At 43.1% G+C, this 21,425-nt stretch overlaps 1 protein-coding gene across 4 annotated transcripts in view; it reads right to left on the reverse strand.

Annotated features, from left to right (window-relative positions):
* LOC116034708 (WD repeat-containing protein 7) overlaps positions 1-21,425 on the reverse strand; it is a 169,372-nt gene that overhangs the window by 104,633 nt on the left and 43,314 nt on the right. For all 4 annotated transcript variants that reach the window (XR_004101187.2, XM_031277389.2, XM_031277390.2 and 1 more), the window contains exons 16-19: positions 13,393-13,626; positions 12,877-13,170; positions 11,992-12,188; positions 2,134-2,231 (exon numbers count right to left, since the gene is read on the reverse strand). Coding sequence is in view for 3 of the 4 variants with exons in the window: in XM_031277389.2 (XP_031133249.1) it covers positions 2,134-2,231; positions 11,992-12,188; positions 12,877-13,170; positions 13,393-13,626 (823 nt within the window). In the remaining variant the exon portion in view is untranslated. The remainder of the gene's footprint in view (positions 1-2,133; positions 2,232-11,991; positions 12,189-12,876; positions 13,171-13,392; positions 13,627-21,425) is intronic.

Consider the following 21,425-nt stretch of genomic DNA (forward strand, 5'->3'; position numbering starts at 1 on the left):
AAATAGTGGACAAAACTACGAAAATAAGTATGTTGCAATAAACCCAAATTATGCTTTGTTCACATCCACTTGAGAAAGTGTATGTTTTCACTGATGGAAATTGCTTGTGTGGACAAAGGGCTGAAACAGAGAAAAATAAAGATGAAGATTTTTTTCAAAAACATTTTTTTAATTAGTGTGGACATGATTGTAAAATAGTAACTGTAAGATGTTTTTTTAGGCATGTTAAATTATGTGCAGACACCTTGCTCTCTCTGTTAATCTCACTGTAAATGTTGCAGTATATTAGAGGGGCCTACTCATTTATTTCCATGTGAAAAGAGACGGTGAACAGCGCTCTCCTTCACAAAGCCTGACACACACACACACACACACACACACACACACACACACACACACACACACACACACACACCAGGTGGGAGTAGCTTGCTGAGCAAAGGTCATGGCCGAGCGTTCCCCCTGAATGGTGGTGAATAGGCGTGTGGCGTGAATAAGTCCACGTGCTTGTCACGCTTGGCCTCCATTAAAGCAGGACAATAGCACTAAAACCCCCACCTCCCCCGAACACCCAAGGGTGCCACCCATGGCATATGTGTGTGTGTGCAGTGTCTGTATTCATATAGACTTGATTTTTAGTGTGTGTATTTGTAGGTACTGAGCCTGATGGTGTGGTAGGTAGCTGTAGGTAGTGTGTGTGTAGGTTGTGTGTGTGTGTGTGTGTGTGTGTGTGTGTGTGTGTGTGTGTGTGTGTGTGTGTGTGTGTGTGTGTGTGTGTGATAGGCAGATGGTGACGGCTGGTTAAAACCCCTACAGTGAACCAGAGTGGGTTTCTCTCTGCAAAGAAAAGACTCCACACAAAATGTCACCTTTACTAAGTGAAATTCTCTTCCTCTCTATTTCCATTTTCTTTCTTTTGGTCTCTATAGATGCTTCATCCACCACTCTTATGTGAAAACAGTTACAATTCACCATAGCTTCGCCGAAGCGGACGTGTGCCTCCTAAAAAACTCGGGGCTACAGAGGTACCACGTGTACACCAAAACAGAATATGTTGCCTTGATTCTAAAAAATGTCTGACTATGCTGATGATTAGATAAAATCAAATATCTTTCATGTGATTCATACTGGTAAAATGCATACCATAATAATTCCAACAAGTGGGAATTAAAAAACTAAAAAGGACATAATAGGGTGTCCCTGCCTTCCAATACAAGTTATTTTCTTATCCTTATCACTGGCTTCCAAAACTGTCACAAATGATCGTTATAAAAATGATCTTTTCTGCCACCACTATAATTCAAGTTTAGTTACTACTTGTTTAGGTTTAGAGACAGGTTGTGATCATGGTTCAAACAAACCAACGTTGACTGTTGCTCGGTGAAGGGATGTTAACGGTGGTCTCATGCGTCATCTATCTATTGACCAACTAACCATCCATCCTAACCTACTCCAAAAGGTTTTGCAGCACTATAAAAACATTGCACTTCTCTTTCCTTTGTTCCTGACAGACAACAGTTATAATTCACATGGCAACAAAAGGCCCCTGTCAGGTAAGCATAAACACAGTAGATAAACAAGTTATTTTAGAATTTTGAACAAAACACAATGCTGTGTTTCTTGTGAGGACAGCCTCAATATTTCCGGTATGAACCTCTCAACTTGAAAAACTGAGGCTGTCAAAGTGAACGTGAATCAGCCTCTACCCCAAAAACTCCCTTTAAAGTTCTATTGAGCAAGGCACAGAACCCAATAACCACCAAGAGAGTACAGACTGAGGTAGTACAGTATTAACGTGAAACTGTTTCTTTGTTTTCCTGAATTAACAAATTCAGTGCTCAATAATTCTTTCATGGATAAAAATGCTGCAAAGCTGCAGTCAGAGATTTGTACTCAAGCTGAATTTGGAACAACTCCACCCTCATGTCAAAAACAGCAGAATACCCCTTTAAAGACCTGCTGACCAAGGAAACGGCATCAGCTTCATCCTGGGATATTTCAGTTTTTTATAACTCTCTGTGGGTTTCATTGCCTGTGGGCTGCATTATCAAACGGCCACCTCTCCTCCCTCCCACCGTCCCCGCAGGGCCCTGGGGTGTGTGAAGCCAGCACCCCCTCCCCTTTTATAGTTACCTTGTTTGATCTGGGCCTGTAGTGCTGGGTTGGAGGGCTGAGGGGGGGCAGCCAGTGTCCTGCGAGGAGTCTCCGGGGTTCCTCCTGGTCTGGGAGGCCTGGAGGAGGATCACAAAGAGGAGGCATGAAATATTAAAAGGAGCAGGGAGGATTGAGGAGGGTTTGTGTGTGTGTGTGTGTGTGTGTGTGTGTGTGTGTGTGTGTGTGTGTGTGTGTGTGTGTGTGTGTGTGTGTGTGGTGTGTGTGGTGTGTGTGGTGTGTGTGGTGTGTGTGCGTGCGCTCAGGCTCCAGCCTATTGAATTTTAGGTGGAGGACACAATCCTGAGTCTGAACAGACTGGAGGCGTCTAACTTTCAGAGACACACAAACATTTCCAATACAACAATCAATGGAGTAATCAATAACGGTTGCCAGGCAACAAGCAGTTAAAAATGCCAAAAATCTACTGCAAGGACAATTTGAAAAGCAACAAGAGGATGTTACAAAGGGTTAGTATTGACTATATTAGTGAGATTGTTATTACAAACAGGGTAGAAACACTTGCACATCTATTTTGCCTGCACTTCAATTGTACGGCGTAGTGTAAGTAGTGTACAACTTGGTGTACAGCGTAATTTTTGGCTTAAATCTGGCTCAAGTGAAAATTGCAGTCACTACTTAAGGTAGCTTGGCTATTTAAAAACTGATGGGTTTGTGCAGGATGTCCCGTGTCAGGCTAGTGCCGATTCTCTCTGACCAATCAGTGGTCTGCAGTGTTTCAACTACATCTTCTAGTATAGGCTCAGCTCGCTTGGAACGGATCAGTATCGTACCAGGCACTATCCACAACTTTCACTTTCAAACTTTTCAACTTTCAAAATTATCATTATTATTAATATTATTATTCACCCCACTCGACTCTCTCTCATACATACAAACATACACTCACTGCTTTTCACTATAAAACACACTGGCAACCCCTCTTTCTCTGTATCTCTCTGTGTCTATCACACACACACACACACACACACACACACACACACTTCCATCCATCCATCTTCTTCCGCTTATCCGGTAACGGGTCGCGGGGGTAGCAGCTCCAGCAGGGGACCCCAAACTTCCCTTTCCCGAGCCACATTAACCAGCTCCGACTGGGGGATCCCGAGGCGTTCCCAGGCCAGGTTGGAGATATAATCCCTCCACCTAGTCCTGGGTCTTCCCCGAGGCCTCCTCCCAGCTGGACGTGCCTGGAAAACCTCCCTAGGGAGGCGCCCAGGGGGCATCCTTACCAGATGCCCGAACCACCTCAACTGGCTCCTTTCGACGCGAAGGAGCAGCGGCTCTACTCCGAGCTCCTCACGGATGACTGAGCTTCTCACCCTATCTCTAAGGGAGACGCCAGCCACCCTCCTGAGGAAACCCATTTCGGCCGCTTGTACCCTGGATCTCGTTCTTTCGGTCATGACCCAGCCTTCATGACCATAGGTGAGGGTAGGAACGAAAACTGACTGGTAGATTGAGAGCTTTGCCTTCTGGCTCAGCTCTCTTTTCGTCACAACGGTGCGATAAATTGAGTGTAATACCGCACCCACTGCGCCGATTCTCCGACCAATCTCCCGCTCCATTGTTCCCTCACTCGCGAACAAGACTCCAAGGTACTTGAACTCCTTCACTTGGGGTAAAGACTCATTCCCTACCTGGAGAAGGCACTCCATCGGTTTCCTGCTGAGAACCATGGCCTCAGATTTAGAGGTGCTGATCCTCATCCCAGCCGCTTCACACTCAGCTGCGAACCGATCCAGTGAGTGCTGAAGGTCACAGGCCGACGATGCCATCAGGACCACATCATCTGCAAAAAGCAGCGATGAGATCCCCAGCTCACCAAACTGCAACCCCTCTCCACCCCGACTACGCCTCGATATCCTGTCCATAAATACTACAAACAGGATTGGTGACAAAGCGCAGCCCTGGCGGAGGCCAACTCTCACCTGAAACGAGTCCGACTTACTGCCGAGAACCCGGACACAGCTCTCGCTTTGGTCGTACAGAGATTGGATGGCCCTGAGAAGGGACCCCCTCACCCCATACTCTCCCGGGGGACCCGGTCATACGCCTTCTCCAGATCCACAAAGCACATGTAGACCGGTTGGGCATACTCCCAGGCTCCCTCCAGGATCCTTGTGAGAGTAAAGATCTGGTCCGTTGTTCCACGACCAGGACGGAATCCGCATTGTTCCTCTTCAACCTGAGGTTCGACTATCGACCGAACCCTCCTTTCCAGCACCTTGGAGTAGACTTTACCGGGGAGGCTGAGAAGTGTGATACCCCTATAATTGGCACACACCCTCTGGTCCCCCTTTTTGAAAAGGGGAACCACCACCCCGGTCTGCCACTCCTTAGGCACCGTCCCCGACTTCCACGCAATGTTGAAGAGGCGTGTCAACCAAGACAACCCCTCCACACCCAGAGCTTTAAGCATTTCTGGACGGATCTCATCAATCCCTGGGGCTTTGCCACTGTGGAGTTGTTTAACTACCTCAGCAACTTCCACCAGGGAAATTGACGACAATCCCCCATCATCCTCCAGCTCTGCCTCTACCATAGAGGGCGTATTAGTCGGATTTAGGAGTTCCTCAAAGTGCTCCTTCCACCGCCCTATTACCTCCTTAGTTGAGGTCAGCAGCGTCCCATCCTTACTGTACACAGCTTGGATGGTTCCCCGCTTCCCCCTCCTGAGGTGGCGAACGGTTTTCCAGAAGCACCTTGGTGCCGACCGAAAGTCCTTCTCCATGTCTTCTCCGAACTTCTCCCACACCCGCTGCTTTGCCTCTTTCACGGCAGAGGCTGCAGCCCTTCGGGCCCTTCGGTACCTTGCAACTGCCTCCGGAGTCCCCTGGGATAACATATCCCAGAAAGACTCCTTCTTCAGTCGGACGGCTTCCCTGACCACCGGTGTCCACCACGGTGTTCGTGGGTTGCCGCCCCTTGAGGCACCTAAGACCCTAAGACCACAGCTCCCCGCCGCAGCTTCAGCAATGGAAACTTTGAACATTGTCCACTCGGGTTCAATGCCCCCAGCCTCCACAGGGATGCACGAAAAGCTCCGCCGGAGGTGTGAGTTGAAAGTCTGTCGGACAGGGGCCTCCTCCAGACGTTCCCAGTTCACCCGCACTACCCGTTTGGGTTTACCAGGTCTGTCCAGAGTCTTCCCCCACCCTCTGACCCAACTCACCACCAGATGGTGATCAGTTGACAGCTCTGCCCCTCTCTTCACCCGAGTGTCCAAAACATACGGCCTCGGATCAGATGAAACGATTATAAAATCGATCATTGACCTTTGGCCTAGGGTGCTCTGGTACCAAGTACACTTATGAGCATCCCTATGTTCGAACATGGTGTTCGTTATAGACAATCCATGACTAGCACAGAAGTCCAACAAAAAACAACCACTCTGGTTTAGATCAGGGAGGCCGTTCCTCCCAATCACGCCTCTCCATGTGTCTCCATCATTGCCCACGTGCGCGTTGAAGTCCCCCAGCAGAACTATGGAGTCCCCTACTGGAGCCCCATACAGGACTCCATTCAAGGTCTCCAAGAAGGCCGAATACTCCGAGCTCTTGTTTGGTGCATACGCACAAACAACAGTCAGAGTTTTCCCCCCCACAACCTGCAGGCGTAGGGAGGCGACCCTCTCGTCCACCGGGGTAAACTCCAACGTAGCGGCGCTCAGCCGGGGGCTTGTGAGTATCCCCACACCCGCCCGGCGCCTCACACCCTGGGCAACTGCGGAGAAGAAAAGAGTCCAACCCCTATCCAGGAGTATGGTTCCAGAACCGAGACTGTGCGTAGAGGTAAGCCCCACCAGATCCAACTGGTAGCGCTCCACCTCCCGCACAAGTTCCGGTTCCTTCCCCCACAGAGAGGTGACGTTCCACGTCCCCAGAGCCAGCGTCTGCTGCCCGGGTCTGGTCCGTCGAGGCCCCTGACCTTCACTGCCACCCATGTGGCAGCGCACCCGACCCCAGCGGTTCCTCCCACAGGTGGTGGGCCCATGGGTTGGAGAGAGAGGTGCCACGTAGCTTTTTCGGGCTGTGCCCGGCCGGGCTCCGTGGCAAACCCGGCCACCAGGCGCTCGAGACAGGGAAATATATAATATATTTTTATTGGAGAGTAAAATCCATCCATATGTACAGATTATGGGTTTATGAATGTGTCCACAGTGCACCTAATGCAAATGCTATTTTATTGTGGAGGGAAAAGAAAATACTCAACAAGCACTTCATCTTCAGTGAAGTAAACACTGAAGATGACCTCTGACCACACCTGACCAACAGGAAAACAACTAAATCTACCCGATACAGAGAGAAAAAGATATGTTTATTCTACTATAGCCAGCTCAATGTGGAAATACTCTTTATAATGTCTGGAGGAATACGGTGCTTGATATGACTATATATAATTTCCAATTCAGTGCAAACACATTAAGTGTTGCTTTACAATGTAGATTTATTATAACAGTTAACAACATCTTTACAACAACACAGTGATGTTCAACAATATCAGAATCTATCAGATATCCAAACCTTGAAAGGAAATAAAAGAATAAATAAAAATCTGTATAATATTTCATATCACTTTTATCCTATTCCCCTTCAGTCATGAGCTTTGCTGTCCTACTTTTGATGATAAGCATAATGCGTCACTAGTAACATTTGGGCATATAATGTGGTTATATTGTAACTAATCTGATCATGTTTGCTTGTTCACACACTGTGGTACAACAGCTTACCTTTGCCTTTCACACTGACAGAAGCTATGCACACTACTGGCGCTGCTATTGACACTAAATCACATTTTAAAAAAGTCTCATACTTCTCAGCACAAATCTCCCCTTTTTACAAAGCTTTCTGATCAAGTCAAGTATGTTTTATTAGTGTGAATCATATGGCATCATTGATTATCTTTTTCAGGTCTACACCATACTCCATTTTAATTCTAGTTCTTATGAGCAATCCTACCTGCCCACTCTGGAGTTCTGGGCTCATGGCTGCTGCTTGGCTCTTCACTGTTAGCAGCAAACTGGACTAGTGGCTGCTGCTGAGTAGCTACAAGAAAAAGTTTGATTCATAAACATGAACGCTGGTTTGCAGGCAACGTTGTATTGTGTTTTGCACAGCCGCTAGCATCTTGCACTGCTCCTAACTAGCTTAGCCTACCAGTCTCATAGTCTCCATTTGGCGTTTCACTCTCGCAGGTTTTAATGGAAAAAGTTGCTCAGTCTTCAGTGGCTGCGACGCTTTCTAGAGCTCCTCGCCTTTTCAGCGTCGCCTTTGCTCTTGCTGTTATCCATTTGTATAGCTTCTTTTTGCTCGCATGTCGCGGTCACATTGTAACAAGCACCACTTACTGAAGTGTATGATGTGACGGTTTGTTTGTTTTTTGAGCAAGGTGCCATCGGAGGGGTCAAAACACAGCACCTCATAATAACCAGACTGCACTCTGTAGTGGGCTGCATGATAGAGAACAGTGGGCTGCAAGAATAAATAAATAAAAAGAGTGGGCTCTGAGTGCAGGCAGCCTAGGGACAGCCTACCTAACCCTAACCCATGACTGAACGCCGGCCCTCGCGACCAAAAAACAGACTGGCCCACCGGGAATTCTCCCGGTGCTCCCAATTAGCCAATCCGGGCCTGGTGAAGGGGGTGCTGTTGTGGTTGTTGTGATGAAATACTCAAACCGTAAGAGTTGAGGAGCACTTCTTTTCAAACTCCAGCATACAAGGAAGGAAGCTTTTCTGCTGTCATAAATGTATGATGGGGGGAACATGAAAAAGCCAAAGATTTTCAAATATTCACAAGTGCTGGTTTGGAGTGTCAAAGTGGAGACAACCAGATAGAAGTTTTATAAAGAAGTCCTTCTGAACATACCACAAAAGAGAAGTTTTTCTTCGTTTCTGAGAAAGTAATAAACACCTTTGAAAAGGTTTCCAGGCTGTGCGGTCTCCCCTGTCCTCCTGCTGTGGTGCTCTTTGTTTCTAATGTTCTAAATGCCAATTCCTGTTTATCAGCTCAGTCTGCCTCTAGCCTATTTTGATTAAGTTGAAACATGTAATTTTGTCATCATGGCACAGCAGAATGAGATGAAAGATCCCACTACAGACAGACAGTGGTTTTGTTGTTGGTTTCCTTTAAACAGGAAACATGGTTGCCGCCATTGAAAGCAATTGGGCAATTGTTATTGTCCTGAGAAGCCAATAAAATGTTAAAGCAGCAATGGTAAGCATCCTTGAAACCTGAAAGACTTGAAAATGACTTGTAATTTGCTTTTGAAGACTTAAGACTTGACTTAGACTTGCTCTCAAGGACTTCAGATTGTCTTTGACAAGACTTAAGACTTGATTTGAACTGGTCTCGGTATAAAGTAAACACTTTATACTTCAATTGGACTTGCTTTCAGGGACTTGAGACTTGACTCAATGATTGCTTTGAAAAGTCTTGAAGTTTGACTTAGGACTTAACTTGCTTAACCTAAGACGAGAAATGGGAGTTTTTTTCTTGCCTCTGTCGCTTATGGGGGAATGTTGAGTCTCTGTAAATTAAAGTGTGGTCTAGACCTGGGGCCTCATTATAGAAACTTCCTAAGTCTGAAGGGGAAAATCCAATCTAATTATAGGATAGGAATTTAGCTATTACGGAACCAACAATTTCCAAGTTAATAATCCTAAATTAGGATGGCATAGGCTCTGTCTTAAATTCTAAGTAACTTCCAAAAATGACATCAGCACTGTTGTAAGGTCAGTATGGCAATGACAATTAAAGTTGTGGAACAACATGAACACTGAAATATAATGAGTGAAAGGCTAATCAAGCCGTATGTTGACACTTTAAATTTCTCGGACCATGTATTGATAGTTAGGCTATATATCGGCTGCCAAGACGATTCATTTTAAATTTGATTGACATGCTATGCCTGGCTCTGGAGAGGCCAAGAAGGAGGCATGGGGCTCTGCCAGCAGTCGTACAGATGAATATGCACTTTGTTTTTTTGCAAAGGGTGACTCTGAAATAGGATAGGACACAGCCATGAGTTTAGGAATTGCTTCTGTAATGGAAGATAGGATTTTTCCTATCTTTGAAACTTAAGATAGGACAGTCAGGATATTTTCTGTAATGAAGCCACTGCTCTATATATGAAGCCACTGCTCTATATAAAAAGTGTCCTGAGGACTTGACTTGGACTTATTTTAACTGACTTGAGAAGTGACTTGGACATGCACTCAACATCATCAGACTTAACTTGAGACTGGCTTTGACAAGACCTAAGACTTGACTCGGACTTGTCGCAACTGAATTGAGACTTGAAATCAGTCTTGACCTTAAAGAGGAATAATGCCCATTTTCAAAATGCATACATGATATTCCTATGGTCAAAGACAGTCCAAAAATATTAATGAACAACTCTACCAAATCCAAAAACCTGAGTGTTAAAACTCAAATTTGGGATGTCATCAAGTATAAAGTCTGGAACTGCTCCATAGACAAATGGGAAAGATCTTATAAATGACACAGAGCACCAAGGGGAATGTTCTGAGTATATGGATACATTTTATTTTTCACAACTGAGAACACAACAATAGAATAAAGCTCATTTGGGTATCGGGGAATAGGGCTGGGCAATACATCGATATTGTATCGATATTGTGATATGAGACTAGATATTGTGTTAGATTTTGGATATCGTAATATCATCATATGGCACAAGTTTTGACATTGCAGCGCTCATAATTCTGCAGCAGCGGTGTGTCACACAGTCAGTGTCTCTGTTAATCTTTTCTCTTCATGCGCTTACAAATGCATAATCCATAAACTTGTTCTGGATATATATACAATCTGTGATATTGTTCTGTATATTAATTATCAAAAAAAGACTAAATAGAATTTGTATTTTATTGCTGTTTACATGTAGGCTATTATATGGCTGTGTCTCAGCTGGAAAGACAGGGAGTCTGTTTGAGCTTTGACAGTCACTAGAAGCACATTTTGTATGCCCCCTTGAGAGAGTTACTGTGTGGTTACCAGTGTTGTAGCTGGCCTAGCAGCTCTACTACGAAAAGCCCTGTGTCTCTGTCTCTGTGTGTGTGTGTGTGTGTGTGTGTGTGTGTGTGTGTGTGTGTGTGTGTGTGTGTGTGTGTGTGTGTGTGTGTGTGTGTGTGTGTGTGTGTGTGTGTGTAAATCTGCGAGCTCATGTTTTATTTGCGCTGGAAGAGTGTCTGGTCACCTTCCATATTGAACAGATTTTCAGCGGCCTAAAACGTGCCAGGCCAATCACAACAGTATATCTAATCCAGGGTGTGTTTGAGATGAGGGCTGCAGCTGATGTGGAACTTTCTGTTGAAGCCACGATAGCATCCGTATTGAACAAACTTGACGGTATATTTTCACTAAAATAAGAACAATCAACAGCGCTTTTCTTGAGAAGAACGATGTGTTTGCCGTACTTCTGACAGGATTCGGCAAAAGTTTAACATACCAACTCATAATATACCACCTCATCTCTGCACGCTGTAGTCTGTTTACATGTTATTTTTCCCATCCTAGTCCAACCCTAATGGGCTGTGATTGGCTGGTACTACTCACCTGTGATTGGTCATTTACACCAAGCAGACTTGGTCACTGGTCGCTCAGCACTACATCACATGTTTCGTTGCTTTGATTGGTTGCAAGTCTATTGAATTGCGCCCAGAGGCATTTTGGTCTACGTCTGAAAACGGCCCTTTGAAATCTTACAGAGAGGTTTCAGACTAATTCACATTTGAGATTTGGTATGGTAATGTCAGGCTAGTTACAGTAATCACAAGACTCCACTGAGGAACAGAATTCTCTCATCATCTCTCTCTTATCTCAATTTTAGGAGACATTTAAGTGGCTTTTAAGGTACAAAATTAACTTGAAAGCACTGAAAGGCTAAACATGTACAGAGGCTAAATACATTAGAGCCAGTTGTTAAAGATTTTTAACAAAGATTATAAAACACAAAGATAACTAAATTATAGACTGAAAACAAGTGAAATAAAAGTCAGAGGAGTTTGATACAAACAACCGTATCACCACCTTTCTCCCTTAAAAAAACTTTTTCTCTTTCTTTGTGTTTTCCTCCCTGACTCCTTCCCCGCTCGCCCTCCCTGCAGGGTTATTCTGTGCAGGGTTAAAGGAATTATGAAATGTTGTGTTGGTGTTACAGCAGCAGTGTTAAATCTTTCAGGGCACAATGAGAGCTCAGACAGACTAAACAATCTGCTTCACAGACTTCACAATTTGACAGTAGTTGAACTTCAGCTGCTGCTGGTATTATTGTGCATGTGAACAGCGTCTGTGTTATGTGCTTTGAATTCAGTTTCTGTTCCGTTTGTTTGGGTTGTTATTTTTGTTTTTCAGCTGGAATCACTGATGATAGATCAGGGTGGTTTTTTTCTTCCTGGTGAATCCAGATATGTTGAGCTAAGGTTCAATTCTATACATACAGCTACAATCAGCACTATTAAGGAACATGTCTGTGTTTAAACCAAATGGTTCTGGTTTTGTGGGTAGTGCTCCAAAGATACTGAAGCCAGGTTAAATTTCATTAACGGATGTCCACTAATCTCAAAATTGATGCCAAGTTTTTTACCCAGAGCGTTGAAGTCAGAGCTGCTTCTAACGGCGACTAGATGCTGCTCAAAGAAAGTTCCGACGGTATTGAAAGGAATAGGAAAACCTCTAAATTCAAAATTAAGGTTTAACCAAAATGATATAGTGTCTCAGAAGATACTTAAAACAATCTAAAGTAAGAGCTGGAGATTTTGATCGTGTGTGTGTGTGTATGTGTTAGTGTGTGTGTTACCTGACTGGTGCTTTCTTCATGTGCTCTCCGACGAAGGTGGCATTGGTCATGCCCATCAGAGTGTTGGCCAATGAAATTACAGACAGCAGGTGCTGTGTGGTGACGGCCCTTGAAACGCCATACGTCCCCTTCCCAACAATGTCAGTCAGAGTCAGCTTCAGACCAGTCGCCAGGGACAACTGCCGCAGCAAGGACTCCTGGGAAACAGAGGCAGACAAATGAACCAGGGACCCTGGAAATACAGGTCAACATGAGTGTGTTTTACTCAGCTCAGACATTATAGACTGCAGAATGTGTTTGCTGTCATCTCCCACTTCACTGATTAAAATGTGAACATTTTAAACAGGATCTGCCCGATAGACCTGATGCTCTGTGCATGATCTCAGTTTGTTATTTGTTGGTGTTTAGTTGTGTTCATTGACTGGTGAAGTACTTTATGACACTTGTTCCATAAAGGTGGTACAACATTGTGCTAAAAAAATCACTTACTAATACTGTTAGAACTGTCATGTCTGAAGTTGAAGTTCTATATGAATAAAATAATAATAACACTAGTAATAGTAATTACAACTGGGGTGTTGGAATATAAGAATGTATAAGAATGTATGGAATACAACAAGATCCCATCTTTTACTGTATGTTATTCATTATTAGTTTGGAAAAAGGTATCTAGTGTCATTTAGTACTCAGGGCAGTAATGATTAATTCCATTATCAGTTAGTCTTCTTATCATCTTTTCAATAAGTAAAAAAAATGGTTTTAAAAAAACTTTTTTACTGTGCTCTATATATTTCTGCTTTGGTATCTTGTAATATAGAGGCATATACAGGATTGTTTAGCTTGACAGGGGTCTAATATCAGCCTGATGGATATTGATCAAAGTACCTTGAAGGTAGGCAGCATAAGGGACATGTGACCTCCTCTGGAAATCAGGCCGAAGGAGATGGGGCAGTGCGGTCTAAGCATGCCCAGTCGCTCCAGACAGATGCCATCAAGCTGTTCGTTGAGACCCCAGGCATGCAGGCAGGACATGAAGAGTTTGGCCGTGTCCATCGTTAGGTTGTACTCCAGCAGACTCAAAGACTTGGACTTCTCCTCCCGCCTCCTCATCTCCTCCTCCTCCTCCTCGTCTTCGTCTAACAGGTGCTCCTTGATGGTCTCCTTCATCGTTTCCTTCACCTGGTTTAGACAGGGGACAATTTTATTTAAAAGAGAAAAAAAAAGAAAATGGTAAAAGAAAAGCATAAGAGTAAAAATAAGACACAAAATAATGAAAATCCTGAAAAAATTCAGACAACACGTCCTAGCATTATAACCTTTATTAGCCAATTTACAGTACATGCTGATTTTGATTGTTTAGGACCAATGAATTTTCCCTTCTTTTCCTTTGTGTTTACTGACCTGTTTGAAGATCTTGTTGGCCAGGAAGGACCCCCCCTTATCAGCCCCAGCCTGGCTCTTCTGCAGCGTCTCTGGAGACACCAGCGTGGGGCTCGGTCTCTGGGCTTCCTCTGTCAGCAGCTGAATGATCACCGCCTCCACGTCGAAGAACAGCACGTGCATGTCAGGGTCTGTCAGGTTGGTCTTCATCGCCTGGACCACAAGGGCATTATGGGAGTATTTTGGCAGGTTGCCCTGGAAGAGAGACAGATTTTAAAAAATGATGGTCAAAATGAAAGCAGCAGAGGCCGACTTATTCTGACTATTAGTTCCCACAACTAATAGCTAATAACTAGCCCAAGCTCTAACATTTCCCATAATGCAACTGGATAGTGTTTTTGTTAGTTTTTCCTTGCATGGTTAACGCCCATATCTTTCAAACTCCATGCTCCAATCCCAAACTGAGATAGCAATAACTGATGACATCACAATTACATCATCAGGGTTACTTTCTCAGACTTGACAAAGCTCCTCCAGTGCCACAGAAGACATAATACAGCTATTCACAGGTTAAGTAGTACTAACCATGAAAAGTAAACTGATCTTGATGAGTAAAATTGATGAAATGCCCCTCACACAGCACGCAGCCACAAACTCCAACAAGTGTCTCCTGGCCAGGGCCAACCACTACATTTATTTATTATATATGTTTATTTCATTTATTAAACAACAACTTAATGCAAACACAAACTGTAAAGTCCTGAATGAAAAGGAGCAGAAAGATTCATCTTATATAATTAGATTAGATTCAACTTTATTGTCATTGTGCAGAGTACAAGTACAAAGACAATGAAATGCAGTTTGCGTCCAACCAGAAGTGCAAAAAAGCAGAAAAGTGCAATGTGATATTCACGTATAGACAGGTGGTGCATAGGCAGGACAAGAAATACATTGTAGTGTTATAAGAGCAGAATAAATATGGCTATGTAATATGAACAATGTATGAACATTGAAACATGTACCGGCTTAGTAGGTTAATTGTCACCGGGATGCAGAGTTAGAGTTCAGTAGGGTGACAGCCGCAGGAAAGAAGCTTCCTCTGAACCTGCTGGTTCGGGTGCGTCTTTGATGATGCTGCACGCCTTACGCAAGCATCGCTTGCCCTGGATGGCCTCGATGGAGGGGAGTGAGGAACCGGTGATGCGTTGGGCAGTTTTCACCACCCTGTGCAGTGCTTTCCGGTAGAGCTGGGAAATATTTCAATATTATATCGAGATCGTGATATGAGACTAGATATCGTCTTAGATTTTGAAGAATTGTAATATCGTTACATGTTTTGTCTTTTCCTGGTTTTAAAGGCTGCATTACAGTAAAGTGGTGTCATTTTCTGAATTTACCAGACTGTTCAAGCTGTTCTATTATTTGCCTTTAACCACTTACTCATTATATCCACATTATTGATGATTATTTATCTAAAATCTAAATGTGGAAGATGTTTTGTGAAAGCACCAATAGTCAACACTACAATATCGTTGCAATATCGACATCGAGGTGTTTGATCAAAAATATCGTGATATTTGATTTTCTCCATATGGCCCAGCCCTACTTTCCGGTCATGGGCAGAGCAGTTGCCATACCAAACCGTGACACAGTTGGTGAGGATGCTCTCGATGGTGCAGCGGTAGAAGTTCACCAGGATCTGAGGAGACAGGTGGACCTTCTTGAGTCTCCTCAGAAAGAAGAGACGCTGGTGAGCCTTCTTGATCAGGGTAGAGGTGTTGAGGGTCCAAGAGAAGTCCTCAGAGATGTGGACACCCAGAAACTTGAAGCTGGTGACACGCTCCACCTCAGTCCCGTTGATGAGAATGGGGTTGTGTGTGCTAGCTTTAGACTTCCTGAAGTCCACAATGAGCTCTTTGGTCTTCTTGGTGTTGAGAGCCAGGTTGTTGTCAGTGCACCATGATGATAGGTGCTGGACCTCCTCCCTGTAGGCCGTCTCATCGTTGTTGCTGATGAGACCAATCACCATAGTGTCGTCTGCAAACTTGACAATGGTGTTAGAGCCATGTACAGGTGTGCAGTCGTAGGTGAAGAGGGAGTAAAAGAGAGGGCTCAGCACACATCCCTGTGATAGTTGAGGAGGTGTGATTATCTAACCTAACAGACTGAGGTCTGTTAGTTAGGACATCCAGAATCCAGTTACAGAGAGAGGTATTGATGCCCAGTTCACTGAGTTTGGTGATCAGTTGAATGATGGTGTTGAATGCTGAACTAAAGTTAATGAACAGCATTCTCACATAGGTGTTGCTATTGTCAAGGTGGGACAGGGCAGAGTGAAGTGCCGTAGAGATGGCATCCTCTGTGCTCCTGTTCTGACGGTAGGCGAATTGGAAGGGGTCCAGTGAGGGTAGTAAGCAGGTCTTGAGATGGGCCAGGATCAGCCTCTCAAAGCACTTCATACTGATGGGGGTGAGTGCAACTGGACGGAAGTCATTAAGGCTTGTTGCAGTGGAGTGTTTTGGCACCGGCACAATGGAGGTGGTTTTAAAACACAGCTGCTTGGGCTAGTGACAGATTAAATATGTCAGTCCAAACCTCAGTCAGCTGCACAGCACAGGCCCGGAGTACGCGACCAGGGATACCATCAGGACCAGCAGCCTTGCGTGCATTAATCCTGCTCAGTGCCACACACACATCGGTGGTGGAAAGTGTGAGGGGCCGGTGATCTGCAGAGACCACAGCCTTGATGGCCACCTCCTTGTTTTCCCTATCAAAGCAGCCATAGAAGTGGTTCAGCTCATCAGGCAAGGAGGTGTTGGTGACAGGGGGGGGTGGAGTTAGTAGCTTTGTAGTCTGTGATGGCCTGGATGCCTTGCCACATGCGTCGGGGGTCAGAGTTGTTCTTGAAGTTATCCTCAATCCTTAGCTTGTGGTTGTGCTTGGCCTTTTTGATGCCCCCATTCAGGTTAGCCCTGGATGAGCTATAGGCTTGACAAGAGTCTGACCTCACTGTTCATTCATGGCTTCTGATTAGGGAAAGTGGTAATCCGTTTGAGGGTAGTGACACTGTTGATGTTTGAGTTGATACAGTCCAGAACGGAGGAGGCATATCAATCAATGTCCGTGTGGGAGTCGTGGGTGACCTGAGTTGCGAACACTCTCCTGTCAGTGTTTCCAAAACGCTGCTGAAGTGCCGAGTCAGCTCCCTCTGGCCACACTTTGACTGTCCTTACTGTTGGTTTCACACGTTTGATGAGTGCTGAATACTTGGGCAGTAGAAACAAAGAGAGGTGATTTGAATGTCCTAGATGGGGAAGGGGAGCAGCTTTGTATCCATCAGCCACATTTGTGTACACTTGGTCTAAAATCTTTTCTCCGCTTGTGGGGCATGATACATTTTGATGGAATTTAGGCAGTACAGTCTTTAAATTCGAGTGGTGGAAGTCACCCGCGACAATGTAGACTGCCTCGGGATGCAGAGATTGTTGTTTACTAATAGCAGAATGCAGTTCTTTCATGGCAATCTTAGCATTAGCATCCGGAGGTATGTAGGCTGCTGTTACTACAGTTGATGTAAACTCTCTGGGCAAACAGAAAGGTCTACACTTAACCATGAGATACTCAAGGTTAGCTGAGCAGTGACTCTCTGTGACGGTAGTGTCTGTGCACCACGTTTTTATTCACATAAATGCACAAACCCCCACCTCTGGTCTTACCGCAGTCATCAGCTGTTCTGCCCCTCTTTCACAAAACAAACATTAATAAAACAAATAATTAAATAATAAAACTCTTCCCTTCCCTACAAAAGAACAGAATTAACATATTTCATATTGACTCAACATATTTGCTTTAATTGTTTGTTTTTTTTTAAATAAAATGTTTGTCTTAGATTCTTTGGTTTCACTGTTGAAATTGTTCCATTAACTGACCCTTTAATGTGATGCAACGTTCCCTCAGATTGGTTCTGTATCTCGTTTTTTTTTAAATATCTCAGTTCCTTTGAAAATGTGATGACTTTCTCTGTTTTCAAACCTTCTCTGGATGTTGGCAGGCAAAATTCTTTTGTGCGCTTCATACATACTTCTACTAGATCCTGAAACAACTTTAACTGAACAATCAATGGATTTGACAAATCTTTGTATTGTTTAAGTAAGTTTGTTGTTAGATTCATTGATAATTTATTCATATCAAAACCTTTTTTTCAGTTTTTCTAATTACTTTTCAACTATGCCCAAAACCTGTGTTATGGTTGTCCCAGGATAAAATAAAGTGGTATCATCAGCAAACAGAATACACTTAAGCTGTTTGGATACTACGAGATCGTTAATATGCAAATTAAACAGTTTTGGTCCAAGAATGGACCTCTGCGGTACCCCACACGTATTTATAAGTTTGTTAAGGAGTATGATATGGTCTATGGTATTGAATGCTTTTTTGAGGTCAACAAAGATGCTTATTAAATACTGTTTCTTATCAATTGCAGTGAATATTTCTTCAGTTAATTACATAAGTGCCATTGTTGTGTATTGCTTGGATCTAAAACCATATTTATTGCTGCTTAAAATATTATACTTGTCAGTAAATTTGTCTAACCTGGCTACAAAAAATTTCTCTAACATTTTGGAGAATTGTGGAAGCAGAGATACTGGTCTGTAGTTGGAGAAAACATGTCTGTCTCCAGATTTTTAAAGAGAAATCACTTTGGCTATTTTCATTTTTTCAGGAAAACATTTACTATCACATGGTTTGTGTACAAGTTTTTTGGCCACAGAGACTGCTCGGTGAGAAAACTGTTCCCTTCTGCACGCCCTCAGTATATTCCGATTTTTAGGATCGAGGCTGCTCGGGACAGTTTCATCTACCTTCCACACATACCTTTTTGCTGTAGAGGTCGGTTGTTTTTAGCCAACGTTGCTGTTAGCTCTGCACCGGCTTCTCTGACATCAGCTTGTTATATATTAATATACAATTTATCTTATCACAGATATATCAGTGTCTGTGTATATAAGTCAGCCAATAAATAACAAGAACCGTCAGTCCAGAAAAACCAAAGATAACAGTATATTTGAGGTAGTCTCCATTAGACTTGAGCACTGACAAGAGTATTTTTTTAACTGTAAAATGTCCCACTTAGTCAGTACACAGGTTGGTTACAATTCCTTAAAGCATTAATTGCATTATTTGATTTTGTGGCAAGATGGGGGCAGTAACGCATGCTGAAAAAATCTAAGATGTTGGCAAACAGTTGCTTACTAACCTGCCTACCACATCCAGCAGACAGATGAATGTAAGTCCAACACTCAATTTAATTTTAGCTCTGGTTTGGTCTCCACCAACACCTGAGAAACATATCTGGAAATGTAGCGGTGGTAAATGTGCTGTTAAACCAAAACTCTGAACTAAAAGACGGTGTCGCACTATGCTTGCTCTTGGGGGAATTACTAGAATTGTTGGGACTTTATAAATTATAGAGTGTGGTCTAGACCTACTCTATCTGTAAAGTGTCTCGAGATAACTCTTGTTATGATTTGATACTATAAATAAAATTATATTGAAATTGAATTAAAAAGCCACCATGAGTTACACCTTTCACATGAAACACATTATCCATTGTTAATATAAAATATACTGTGTACTGGAGCTTTAATAACCACATTTAGGAGATCCTTATCAAAAATCTAAACAACATTGTCCACTTCAAAGAATAATGTCATCAGTCACCCTTTTAAACACATACTGTCATTTACACACACACACACACACACACACACACACACACACACACACACACACACACCATTAGCTGTAATTGCCACCGATACTTCCACACCGCTCGATTTAATTGTATTAGCAGAGACACCTGCGCAGAATTGTATGTAGAACAGTACTGTTTGTTTACATGTTAATGACCTGATGACTGCAATCAGACAACTGTGATCCTGTTAAGAGTCAGAGGAAGGAAAACAGGAGGGGGGTGATTAAGAAAAGAACAAGTGAGGAAATAAAGAGTGAAACAAGGGCAAAACTAGATTTGAATCTGTGTTTCATGAAGGGTTTTGTATTTGCTGTTCTCTTGCAATGGTTTCCTTCTGCAAGAGGAATTGTGTGTTTAGGTAGTCTTAAGCTGGAAAGACATCGTACAGCCTGATTTTAGCCACGGATCGGTCTTGAGACTGCTGTGATATAAAACTGAACTACACTGCAGAACAGACAGACCAGACTGTCTATATGTTTTAGCCATCTGCAGCACCATATTTTTCTTTTTTATTCTTACTTTGAATACACTGCAGATTAAATTGTGTAGTGTGAGTTAACACAACATACAAGATCAATGAAAACAGTATTTTCCCAGTTTTAGTTGCATTTAAATTGTAACAATGTACTGTACGTTCCGTTACAAAAAAAGAGTGTTAGCGTCGCTGGTTGACATTCGATGAATGTGTTGTCCAGCCAACAATCCAAAAGATAATCCGCAAATATTCACACTGGACAAGCTAGATCCATAAATAACTTTGCTCGATAGGCCAATCAATCAATTGACTAATTGTTTTAGCACTAGTTATGTTAACATTGTAGACCTGCTGCTTTAGCATTACTTTACCCGACTACAATTTGACTGTAGTCAGGTATTGTAATGCTAAAGCAGTGGTTAGCAATAAAGAATATTAGAATTTGTTTCTGTATGTCTGGCTATACTTCAGATTTAGGTGTTTTCACCATATTGTTACTTTAATTTAATTTAACTAATTAGTATTTGTCCATGTTGCACTTTCTGGTTTAGGAAACGCTGTTTTTAACCTTTCATACCAGTAACGATCATTGAATAGAACTGGATGGGACTGTGTGAGAGACAGAGAGAGAACAATAATTAGCTGTGGAGACCCCTGACTGACCGAGAGACACAATACACCTGCAGCTGGGACTGTGTGTGTGTGTGTGTGTGTGTGTGTGTGTGCATGCGTGCGTAAATGCATGGGTACTTGATCCACACAATGCAACTACCACATTGTTGCTATGCCTCCTGTACAGAGTTACTCTATTTATTCATTTAAAGAGCTTTTTGATTCTAGCTCATATCTTTTCCACAATGACTGCCAATAGAACACTGTGTCTGCACTATGGTAAATATAGATAGGGAAAGCTTGCTGACATTCATTTTACCTAGGAACACTTTGAACTGGCCTCAGTGAACAGTTTGTTTTGTTAGAGGTCTTGGATTTTTGCCTAGGAAAAGGCAAGACATTTGTGCCTCATTCCTATTTTTCAGTCCGAGTGTGTTTGCAGTGTTAGTGTGTGTGTGTGTGTGTGTGTGTGTGTGTGTGTGTGTGTGTGTGTGTGTGTGAGAGAGTGATTTCAGTGGATGAACACTGCCATCTAAAGGCAGTTAGCCTAAACACATAAATGCGGAGGGATTTGTGATTGACCTGATATTATTTCTGAGGCTGTGAACCCACGCAGACAGAGAAGCTACAACTAACCATGTTTGGTTTTGATGAATATGAATTTTCTGTCTTAACAAATTCTCTAGATCTCCTTAGTGCAGTAGAGTATGTAGCAAAAAGGGAGACACAAACGCACAAAGTCTGTTTTTTCAATTAAATGTCTTATCTAAGCGTGCACACACACACACACACAGTGTCCTATAGCTCCTGGGCAGTAGGTCTAAAGGTCATTGTCCTGCAGGGCCCTTCTGGCAAACACCACTGGAGTCCAACGAACAGTCTCTCACACACACACACACACACACACACACACGCAGTATAGAGACATCAGATGCACAAATACTGAATATGAACAAGAAGAAAATTCTATCTTTCTATGAAACTGACTACATTTACATGCCCATAATATTCCACTTTTTGCCCTTATTCTGAAATAGACGATATTCCAACTAAGCTAACATGGCTAATGAAAGTGGATATTCCACTAATATCCAAATATATCCATAATATCCATGAAAACCTGAATAATACCGCCATATCCCATGTCTTAATCGTAAAAAGGTAAATTTGGGGAAAGGCCTTATTCGGAATATCCAAACGGAATATGCTGTT

This window comes from Sander lucioperca, chromosome 14, assembly GCF_008315115.2.
Source record: "Sander lucioperca isolate FBNREF2018 chromosome 14, SLUC_FBN_1.2, whole genome shotgun sequence".
Lineage (NCBI taxonomy): Eukaryota > Metazoa > Chordata > Actinopteri > Perciformes > Percidae > Sander > Sander lucioperca.